The sequence below is a fragment of the Mobula birostris genome, chromosome 1 (genome assembly GCF_030028105.1).
Source record: "Mobula birostris isolate sMobBir1 chromosome 1, sMobBir1.hap1, whole genome shotgun sequence".
Classification (NCBI taxonomy): domain Eukaryota; kingdom Metazoa; phylum Chordata; class Chondrichthyes; order Myliobatiformes; family Myliobatidae; genus Mobula; species Mobula birostris.
In genome coordinates, this window is record NC_092370.1 from 73,912,171 (window position 1) to 73,922,772 (window position 10,602).

At 44.1% G+C, this 10,602-nt stretch overlaps 1 protein-coding gene across 2 annotated transcripts in view; it reads left to right on the forward strand.

Moving 5' to 3' along the window:
- The window catches only part of fastk (Fas-activated serine/threonine kinase), an 80,167-nt gene extending 69,996 nt beyond the window's left edge, over positions 1-10,171 (forward strand). For both annotated transcript variants that reach the window (XM_072257005.1, XM_072257010.1), the window contains one exon: positions 8,300-10,171. In XM_072257005.1, the coding sequence (XP_072113106.1) occupies positions 8,300-8,386 (87 nt within the window). In that variant the 3' untranslated portion in view covers positions 8,387-10,171. The remainder of the gene's footprint in view (positions 1-8,299) is intronic.
- The last annotated feature ends 431 nt before the right edge of the window (positions 10,172-10,602 follow it).

Below are 10,602 nucleotides of genomic sequence, written 5' to 3' on the forward strand. Positions count from 1 at the left end.
GATAAAATCCTGACCAATCAACTTAACTGCTCATCTGCATGATTTTATAAATCCTAGGCTCTCTTGCTCCAGAGAATATAGAACAATTACAGGTATGAGCAGAGAAGTGGCTGAAGAAGCTTAATTCAGGCTGATGTGAGATTTTGCACTTTCAGAGGTCTGAGGTGAAAGGAAAGTCTACAGTTAATGGGAGAGCCCACAACAACATTGAAATTGAACACCATGCTCACTGAAAGGGGCCACTCAAGGAGATAAGGTGGTATACACCATCTTTGCTTTCATTAGTCAGCATGTTGAGTAGAAGAACAAGCAAATCATGTCGCAGCTATATGAAACTTTGGTTAAGCGGTACTTGGAATATTCTGTGCAGTTCTAGTACCTCCATAATAGGAAGGATGTGGAGGTGTTGCAGAGGGGTGCTGCTTGGATTGGAGGGTATAAGGAAAGATGGGACAAACTTGGGTTGTTTTCTCTGGAGCTTCAAGGGCTGAAGGAAGACCTGATATCGAAGTTCATAAAGTTATGAGGGGCAAAGAGCAAGTAAACAGTCTTTTTCTCAGGTTGAAATGTCAAGTAATGGAGAACATGCCTTTAATGTGAGAGTGGGAACTTTTAAAGAAAGTGTGGGTCAACCGGTCCACAGCAGATTTCATCACATTGGCTGTTCTCACAACCTTGGAACATCTGGACAGCAAAGATGGATACATCAGGATGTACTTTATTGATTACAGCTCAGTATCTTACACTATCATCTCCTCAAAACTAATCATTAAACTCTAAGATCTGGGCCTCAATACTCTCTTGTGCAATTGGATCAGGATGACCCCAGTCAGTTTGGATTGGCAAAAACATCTGCACAATCTCCATCAACACAGGTGCACCAGAGGGCTGTGTGCTTAGCCCCCTACTCTACTCACTTTACACCTATGGTTTTTTGGCCAAGTACAGCTTCAACGCCATATTCAAGTTTGCTAATGACATCGCTGTTATGTGCCATATCAAAGGTGGTGATGAGTCAGCATACAGGAGGGAGATTGAAAATTTAGCAGCACCCCCTCACTCTATGACCAAAGTACTGATTGTAGACTTATGGAGGTGGAAACCAGAGGTCCATTTGCCGGTACTCATTGAGGATCTGAGGTAGAGAGGGTCGGTAACTTCAAATTCCTGAGTGTCGCTATCTCATAGGACCTGTCCTAGACCCATCATATAAATGAAATTGTAAAGTAAGCATGACAGCGTCTCCACTTCCTCAGGAGTCTGCGGAGATTTGGCATATCATCAAAAACCCTGACAAACTTCTATAGATAGGTAGTGGAAAATGTTATGACTGGCTGCATTCCAGCCTTGTCTGGGAACACCGATGTGTTTGAGTGGAAAATCCTACAAACGGTAGTGGGGTTGGCCCAGTACCTTGTGGCTGAAGCCCTCCCAACCATTGGGCTCATCTACATGAAGTGCTGTTGTAGAAGAACAGGATCCATTATCAAAGATCCTTATTATCCAGGCCATGCTCATTTCTCGTTGCTGCCATCGGATAGAAGGTAGAAGTGCCTCAGAACTCACACCACCAGGTTCAAGAACAGTTACTACCCCTCAACCATCAGACTCTTGAACAAAAGAGGATAACTACACTCATGTATTGAGATGTTCCCACAACCAAAAGAGGATAACTACACTTTAAGGACTATTTATGGTATTTTTTCATGCTCTCGTTATTTATTGTTATTTGTTTATATTTGCATTTGCAATTTGTTGTCTTCTGTGCCCTTGCTCTTTCATTGATCCTGTTTACAGTTACTGTTCTATAGATTTTCTGAGTATGCCTGCAGGAAAAAGAATCTCAGGGTTGTATGTGGTGCCATGTGTGTGCTCTGATAATAAATTTTACTTTAAGCTTTGGGGCAATTATTTATGGTAGGTGCTGGCTCCCAGGGGTGATGGTGGAAGTAGATACTATAGATGTATTTAAGAGGCTGTTGGATAAACACATGAATATGCGGGAAATGGAGGGAATTGAATCGTGCAGGCAATAGAGATTAGTTTAATTTGGTGTTGTTTTCAACACAAATATTGTAGGCTGTTCCTGTGCTATGCTGTTCTGTGTTCTAAAAACAGTTCCAGTCTGTGCAAACTCTCCTTGTGACTCAAGCTCTCCAGTCCCGATAATATGTTTGTAAATTTTCCCTGTAACTTCTTTGGCTTAATCACATCCTTCCTGTAGTACAGTTACCAGAAGTGCAAACAATATTCCAGGTCCAGTCTCACCAACTCTTTGTAGTTGTAACATGACATCCCAACTCTTGTATCGGTGTCTGATGAAGGCAAGCATGCCAAACACCACCTTCACCATCTTGTCTCCCTGTATCGCAATGTTCAGAGAACTGTCAGTTGCACCTCTGGATCTTTCTTCTATAGCACTCTCAGAGCCCCATCATTTACTGTGTAAGCCATGCTCTGGTTTGACTTCCCAAAACACATCATCTCTCATTTGCGCAAGTTAAGTTCCATCAGCCAGTACTCTCCCCACTTTGGCAGTTAACCTAAATCCTTTTGTAACTTTAGACAGCCTTGTCTCAACGCTACCTGCCCTTCCACCTACCTTCGTCTTCGTATTGTGTGCAAACTTGGCCACAAAGCCATCAATTCCTTCATCCAAGTCATTGTCATACAATGTGAAAGGAAGCAGTCCCAACACGGACCCCTGTGGCACACCACTAGTCACCAACAGCTAACCAGAAAAGGCACACTTTATTTCCAGTCTTTATCTCCTGCCAGTCTGTCAATCTTCTGTCCATTCTACTACTTTTTCTGGAATAGCATGGGCTCTTACTTTGTTTAGCAGCCTCATGTGCAGCACCTTGTTAATGATCTTTTGAAAATCCAAATAAACAACACTGAATGAATCTCTTTAATCTCTCTGCTTGTTATTTCTTCAAAGAATCCCAACAGATTTGTCAGGCAAAAGTTTCTGTTAAGGAAACCATGCGGACTACAGCTTATTTTGTCACGTGCCTCCCAGTATCCTGAAACCACATCCTTAACAATTGGCTCCAACATCTTCCCACCCACTGAAGTGGTCTTTAATTTCCTTTCTTCTGCCTACCTCCCTTCTTAAAAAGTGGGGTGACATTTGCAATTTTCCAGGCCTTAGGAACCATTCCAGAATTCAGTGATTCTTGAAGTATCCTTACTAATGCCTCCACAATCTCATCAGCTACCTCTTTCAGAACTGGTCCAGTTGATTTATCTACCTTCGGACTTTTTCAGCTCCCCAAGCATCTTCCCCTTAGTACTTTCAACAACACTGAATTCTTGCATATCTGGCGTCCTGCTAGTGAAAACTGATGCAAAATACTTATTAAGTTCTTCCACTATTTCTTTATCCCCCATTACTACCTCTGCAGTGTCATTTTCCAGCAGTGCATTATCCACTCTTGCCTCTTTTATTCTTTATATATCTTAAAAATCTTTTTGTATCCCCTTTTATATTATTGGGTAGCTTACCTTCATATTTCATCTTTTCTCTTTTACGGCTTTTTTAGATGCTTTCTGTTTTTAAAAGCTTCCCAATGCTTTACCTTCCTACTAATGTTTGCTATAATATATGCTCACTCAATGGCTTTTATGCTGTCTTTGACTTCCCTTGTCAGCCACAATTTCCTCATCCACTTTTTTGAATACTTTTTCGTCTTGCCTCCAACCTAATGGCATGAATATTGATTTCTCCTTCTGGTAAACAAATCTACATCTACCCCCCGACCTTCCTCTATATCCCACTCACCTTTTACTTTTTCTCATATGCCTATTACTTTCCCCTTGGGTCCACTCTTTCCCTTTTAATGGTCCACTCTCTCATCATATTCCTCCTCCTCTAGCCCTTGGTTGTTCCTCCCAATGGCTTCACCTACCCTCTTTCAATCCCCGTCACCTTTTATGATGGCATCTTCCCTCTTCCTTCTCAGTCTTGAACAAGTCTCAGCCTGAAACATCAACTATTTATTTCTATAGGTGCTGCCTGACCTGCTGATTTCCTCCAGTATTGTGTGTGTGTGTGTGTGTGTGTGTGTGTTTTGCTTTATCTTTGGAATGTATCTTTCCTGTGTCTTTCGAATTTCTCCCAGAAACACCAGCTATTGCTGTTCTGCTGTCATCCTGCTAGTGTTCCCTTCCAATCAACTTTGGTCAACTCCTCCCTCATGCCTCTGTAATTCCCTTTACTCCATGCATCTGATTTTAGCATCTCTTTCTCAAACTGCAGGGTCAATTCTATCATATTGTGATCACTGTCTTTAAGGGTTCGTTTACCTTAAGCTTCCTAATCAAATATGGGTCATTACATGACACCCAATTCAGAATTGCCATTTCTCTAATGGGCTCAAATGCAAGCTGCTCTAAAAAGCCATCTCATAGGCATTCTACAAATTCCTTCCCTTGGGATCCAGCACCAACTGAATTTTCCCAATCTACCTTCGTATTAAATCCTCTATCACTGTTGTAACATTGTCCATTTTACATGACTTTTCTATCCCCCATTTTAATTCATAGCCAACATCCTGGCTACTGTTTGGGTATCTGTATATAACTCCCATCAGGGTCTTTTTACCCTTGCAGTTTCTTAACTCAATCCCACAAGGATTCAACATCTTCCAATCCTATGTCACCTCTTTCTAAGAATTTGATTTCATTTTTTTTTTTTTACCGACAAAGCCACCACACCCCTCTGCCTACCTGCTGCCAATCTTTAACTACGCTACAAGATCATCTACTCTATTCAGTCTACTGCGTACATTCAGGTATAACATCTTTCGTCCTGTATTCATCATTCTTTTTTGATTTTGGCCCTCTGTTACACTGACTACAATTTTGCCCTATCACTCTGGTTCTCATCCCCCTGCAAATTAGTTTAACCCCTCCCCAGCAGCTCAAGCAAACCTGCCTGCAAGGCTATTGGTCTTCCCTGGGTTCCAGTCTAACCTGAGTTTTTTTTTGTACAGGTAACACCTTCCCCAGAAGAGGTCCCAATGATCCAGAAATCTGAAGCACTGCCCCCTACACTAGTTCTGCAACCACACATTCATCTGCCAAATCAACTTATTCTTATCCTCACTGGCATGTGGCATGGACAGCAATCCAGAGATTACTACCCTGGAAGTCCTGCCTAACTCCCTATATTCTCTTCAAAATTCAAAGTAAAATTATTATCAAGCACATATATGTCAGCATGTACAACCCTGACATTAATTTTCTCATGAGCATACTCAATAAATCTTTAGAATAACAACCATAACAGAAACAATGAAAGATGCCCAACTAGGACATTCAACCAGAGTGCAGAGGACAACAAACTGTGCAAATAGAAAAATAAGACCATAAGACAAAGGAGCAGAAGTAGGCCATTCGGCCCATCGAGTCTGCTCCACTATTTTATCATGAGCTGATCCATTCTCCCATTTAGTCCCACTCCCCCGCCTTCTCACCATAACCTTTGATGCCCTGGCTGCTCAGATACCTATCAATTCCTGCCTTAAATACACCAATGACTTGGCCTCCACTGCCGCCCGTGGTGACAAATTCTATAGATTCACCACCCTCTGGCTAAAAAGTAGTATTAATAATAATAAATAAGCAATAAATATCGAGAACTCGAAGAGTCTTTGAAACTGTCTTCATTGGTTGTGGGAATATTTTCATGATTGGACAATTGAAGTTGACTGAAGTTCAGTCAGGTTGAGGGGTAGTAACTGTTTCTGAACCTGGCGATGTGAATCCTGAGGGTCCTGTACCACCTTCCTGATGACAGTAGCAAGAAGAGAGCATGTCCAGGTGGTAGGGGCTCCTGATGATGGATGCTGCTCTCCTCTGACAGGGTTTCCTGTAGGTCTGCTCAATGGTTGGGTGGGCTTTACCTGTGATGGACTGGACTGTATCCACTTTTTTTTTTAGGGTTTTCTGTTCAAGGGCATTGTTGTTTCCATACCAGGCTCCGATGCAGCCAGTAAATATACTCCCCACTACACATCTATCAAAGTTTGTCAGCGTTTTAGGTGTCATGCTGAATCTTCGCAAACTTCTAAGGAAGTAGAGGTGCTGCCGTGCTTTCTTCATAATTGCACTTGCATGCTGGGCCCATGACAGATCCTCCAAAATAACATCAAGAAATTTAAAGTTGCTGACCCTCTCCCTCTGATCAGGACTGGCTCATGGGACTCTGGTTTCCTTCTCTTGAGTCAATAATCAGCTCCTTGGTCTTGCTGACATTGAGTCATAGGTTGTTGTTATGACACAACTCAGCCAGATTTTCACTCTTCTTCCTCCAGGATGATTCATCCCCACCTTTGATTTGGCCAACGGCAGTGGTGTCGTCAGCAAACTTGAATATGGCATTGGAACTGTGCTTAGCCACACGGTCATAAGTGTGAAGTCTTCCTCCCTTTTTCTACCTATGTCATTGGTACGAATATGTACCATGACTTCCAGCTGTTCACCTCTCTGTAGGCTGCTATGGATCTGATCTGAGACGTCCCTGACCCTGGCATCTGGGTGGCAACATACCATCAGGGTGTCTCTTTCACTTCCACAGAATCCACTTTCTGCTCCTCTAATTATGGAATCCTGTCACCACTGCACTGCTCTTCTTCCCCTTTCCCTTTTGAGCCACAGAGCCAGACTCAGTGCCAGAGTCGCTGTAGCTTTCCCCTAGAAGGTCATCCGCTCCAAGAACATCTGAAGCGTTATACATATTATTGAAGGAAATGGCCATAGGGGTACTCTGTAGTGGCTGCCTATTCCCTTTCCCTCTCCTGACAGTCACCCTGGGACCCACTTCCTGCAATTTAGGGGTGACTACCTCCCTGTAGCTCCTATCTATCACCTCCTCAGTCTCCCTGATGACTACATCTGCACGAAGTGCATCAAGCTGTAGCTCCACTTCCTTAACACAGTCTATAAGGAGCTGCAGCTCAATGCACGTCATGCAGATTTAGTTACCTGGGAGTCTGGAAGTCTTCCAAAATTTCCCATTGTCAAGTTGGAGAGGGCACAGAAGAGATTTATGAGGATGCCACATGGACTAGAGGGCCTGATTTATAGGGAGAGGTTGGCCATTGTAGGGTGCAGAAGAATGAGGAGGTGACCTCAGAAGTTTATAAAATCATAAAGGAAGTGGATAATTTTCGGATGGTCATATTCTTCTTCAGGCCTGAGGAGTCCAAAGGAAAGGCCACATGTACAAGGCAAGAGGAGAGAGATTTAAATGGGATCTGAGAAGTAACTTGTTAAACAAAGGGTAGTGGTTATCCGGGGGAAGAGGTTGAGGTGGGTATAACTGCACATTTAAGACTGATTCATGGAGGGGAGGGCTTGGAGAGATATGGGCTGAACATAGGCAATGAAACAAGTAGAGTGGATGCTGTAGTCAGCACCAACAAGTTGAATTGAAAGGCCTTTTTCCGTGCTCTATTACTGTATGACTCTTGGGCAACATGTTTCAGGCTGTATGGAAACATCTCTCCTTTGGATCTTTCCCAATTTAAACCTCTGCCCCTGGGTTTCTTCGACCCCAATGCTAAAGAAAAGAGAACTTTCTTCTGTTTAGACATCACAACCATTTCAACCACTGGGAGAAAGCAGGGAGCAGAAGTGGTTGGATTATTCTTACACTGACCTGATACAAACTTCACTCGATAGTGTACTCCTTTGTGTGGGAGCACCTCTGAGAGTCTGTATTATAAATAGATAAAAGTGGAGAATAACTAAGGAAAGAAAATGGCTCATTTGGGACTGACCAGCTGACCTTTGGGATGTGGCAGGAACCTGGAGCACCACAGCAAACAAGCTTCTGCCTCCATCACCTAACCTATACAGCTCATGATCTTTTGAGGTTGCTCCTCAGCTCCTTCCACTCCAGTGGAAACAATTCCAACCAGTTTGTGTATCAGTAGTCCTGATCTCCTGCTATGTATCCTACTCTTGGGCTTCTGAACTGTCCCATCTTCCATCCAATGAAGGAAACCTGCTGCATGCAGCAGCTCTGGGAAGGTTATGGACATATCTTAACATTTTCTTACACCAACTATAAAGAGAGCACGAGATTGGAGCTCACAGGGAAAAGATGCTGTGACAGGTGGATTGTATACAACTAAAGAGACAGTACTCGGGCTCAGAACAGAACCAGGGTCTCTAGTGCTGTGGGACTGCTACGCCACTGTGTCCACAACTGACACTGTCTGGACGGTGTTGGGGCAGGGAGGGACTGCATACAGGTCTCTGACCCTGTGTCTCTGCTCTTCCTTTACAGCTGCCTTACCATGAGCTGGAAAAGCTGAATGGGATCGAGGAAGTTAAACAGTATTTACAAAAGAGACTCCTGGACGTGCAGTTATGACGATCAAAGACTAGATACTTTTGTACCTCCTCCCGTTTGTACTTGGAGAGTCGGCAGTGGCCTCCGCTGGCAATCAGACCTCGGCAGTTTGTAGCGCCGATCCTGTTGGAAATTCTGGAATTGCTCCAATTATTTCTTTCTCCCTTCCCTTTTTCCTTTGAAGTGTAGCAAGTGTGTCTCCTGGTTTTACTGTTTTTATTTGCTTTTTGTGTGTTCACATGCTAACTACTGCCAGATGTCTTGCACCATCTCTGGAGACGGTAGACTGTAAGCAATGAGCTACTGGATATTTTCACAGGAAGTTTCACAAAAGGTCAGTCTTTGTGGAGTTTGAACGGAGTGTTCACTAGCCCTTGTGGAGTGGATGCCACCACCCCATCGTTCGCCTCTCACCACCTTCCGAAGTCAAAGGAAGTGAGGGGTTTGGGTCTCCCTTTCTCAGACTGAGGGGGAAGCACAGGCGGGGACCCCCAGACAAACCATGGGTAAATTAAACTGTTCTCAATGCTCCAACTCCCCCAACAGACAGCCCAAGGCCTCTATAGTGAGAGGCTCTCCCTTGCACCCCAGACCTGTCTGGCAGGGGTAGAGAGCAGCACTGAGCAGTGATGTGGGTACCTCTGCTCCGACTTGTGTCGTTGGCCACTGAGCTTTGCAAGATCAAATGGTCACAGAGCCCCATAGAGAAGGCCAACTTTTATTAACTAACAGGTGGGGCTGAAGCACCTCAGGGAATAGTGCTCCCACAGTGTCAATGGAGAGGCATTTCCAGGATTTGGACCCACTGGTGACTTTACGGTGTAGCTATTTGCCTGTACTCCCAATCAGCACAGGGCCAGTGAGGAAGGGGGCTGCTGTTGAAAGAGCCCTGGGGTGTTGCTTTGGTGTGTGTTGTGTGTGTGTTCACTACCACCATCGAGGGCCAGAGGTGCAGGGAGTGTTTCTTAAGGCTGCTAGCTGTGAGGAGGCAAATGAGCTCAACCTCACAGGCCTGCCTGCCCACTGCATTCACTTTAACCACTCTTTACTTTTGCATGATGTAAAATTAATTTAACCATTTGAGGATTTTATACAGTATGATTCTTTGTGGGGGGGTTAGTGAAAAGGGTTTCCTATCACTATCCCATTGGAGATATCCAACTACTCTGTGAAGGGGGGTAGGATAGGAGTGGCCATAGTTCTCTTTGGTTGAGGGACTGAGGACACTGTTGACTATTCATAGTCAGGTGAGGAGAGAGGGGAAGCAGTGAAGAGCTGTCCCCCACCTGCTGGTAATTATGAGAGTTGAATTAATTGCACAGTCCTTGAAGTGGGTTCATCTCGCTGGGCGTGTTTGACTGTAGTTCAATGGTAATTGTCTGTTAGTGTGTGGGTTGTAGGTAGATGGTGTGCAGAATGCAAGTCTTTAATCCCAGCTGGGTGGGGATGTGGGATTGATGAAAAGGGGCAGAGGTTTAGTATTTTAAATTTGGTTAGGTTTTGAATGGTGGGTTTGGGGGTCGATGGGATTGTGGGTTTAATATGTGAATGAATGAGGAATTGCTGAAATTCTGACACGTCCATCAGCATCAGGGTGGTGTGTGTGTTGAGGTCAAATAGGATTTTTTAATAATCTTCGTGTGTTTGTAGGGTTGCTACGAGGTTGGGGTGTGGTGCTGGATCTGTTTACCATGAGCTGGAGTCCCAAACACTTTCAAATCTACCACGGCTGTAGCAGTCCAAGGGGGAGTTTTGGAAGGGATTATAAAATACCTGGGAATAAATAAAAAAACAAGGGAAATCCTCTCACTTTGTCTGTCTTATATCATTGCAACATTTCTTGGTATTTTGAATGTTCTGGTCTGTGCAGAGTGGATTGGTGAGGGTGGCCTTCATTTTGGCATGGGAGGGTATGACTTAATTGTCTCAGTTGTCCTGAGAGCACTGGGGGTTTTTGGCACATATGGAACGTTGTCACCTTCTGGCCAGGATAGAGAGTGCCTTGGTCAAGGAGACTGTTTTCTTTCACTGAATACCGTCATATTTTATTTTTTTCTGTGATTCTTTCAGGGTCAGCTTGCAGATTTCCCAGAGCAACACACAACCTGCTGGATGAGCTGTCAACATTCCTTTTCTCACCCCTGCCAGAGGCTGTTCAGTCTGCTGAGTTCTTCCAGCAGATTGTTTGTTGCTGTAGATTCCAACACCTGCCATCTTTTGTGTCTACAGATTCCCAG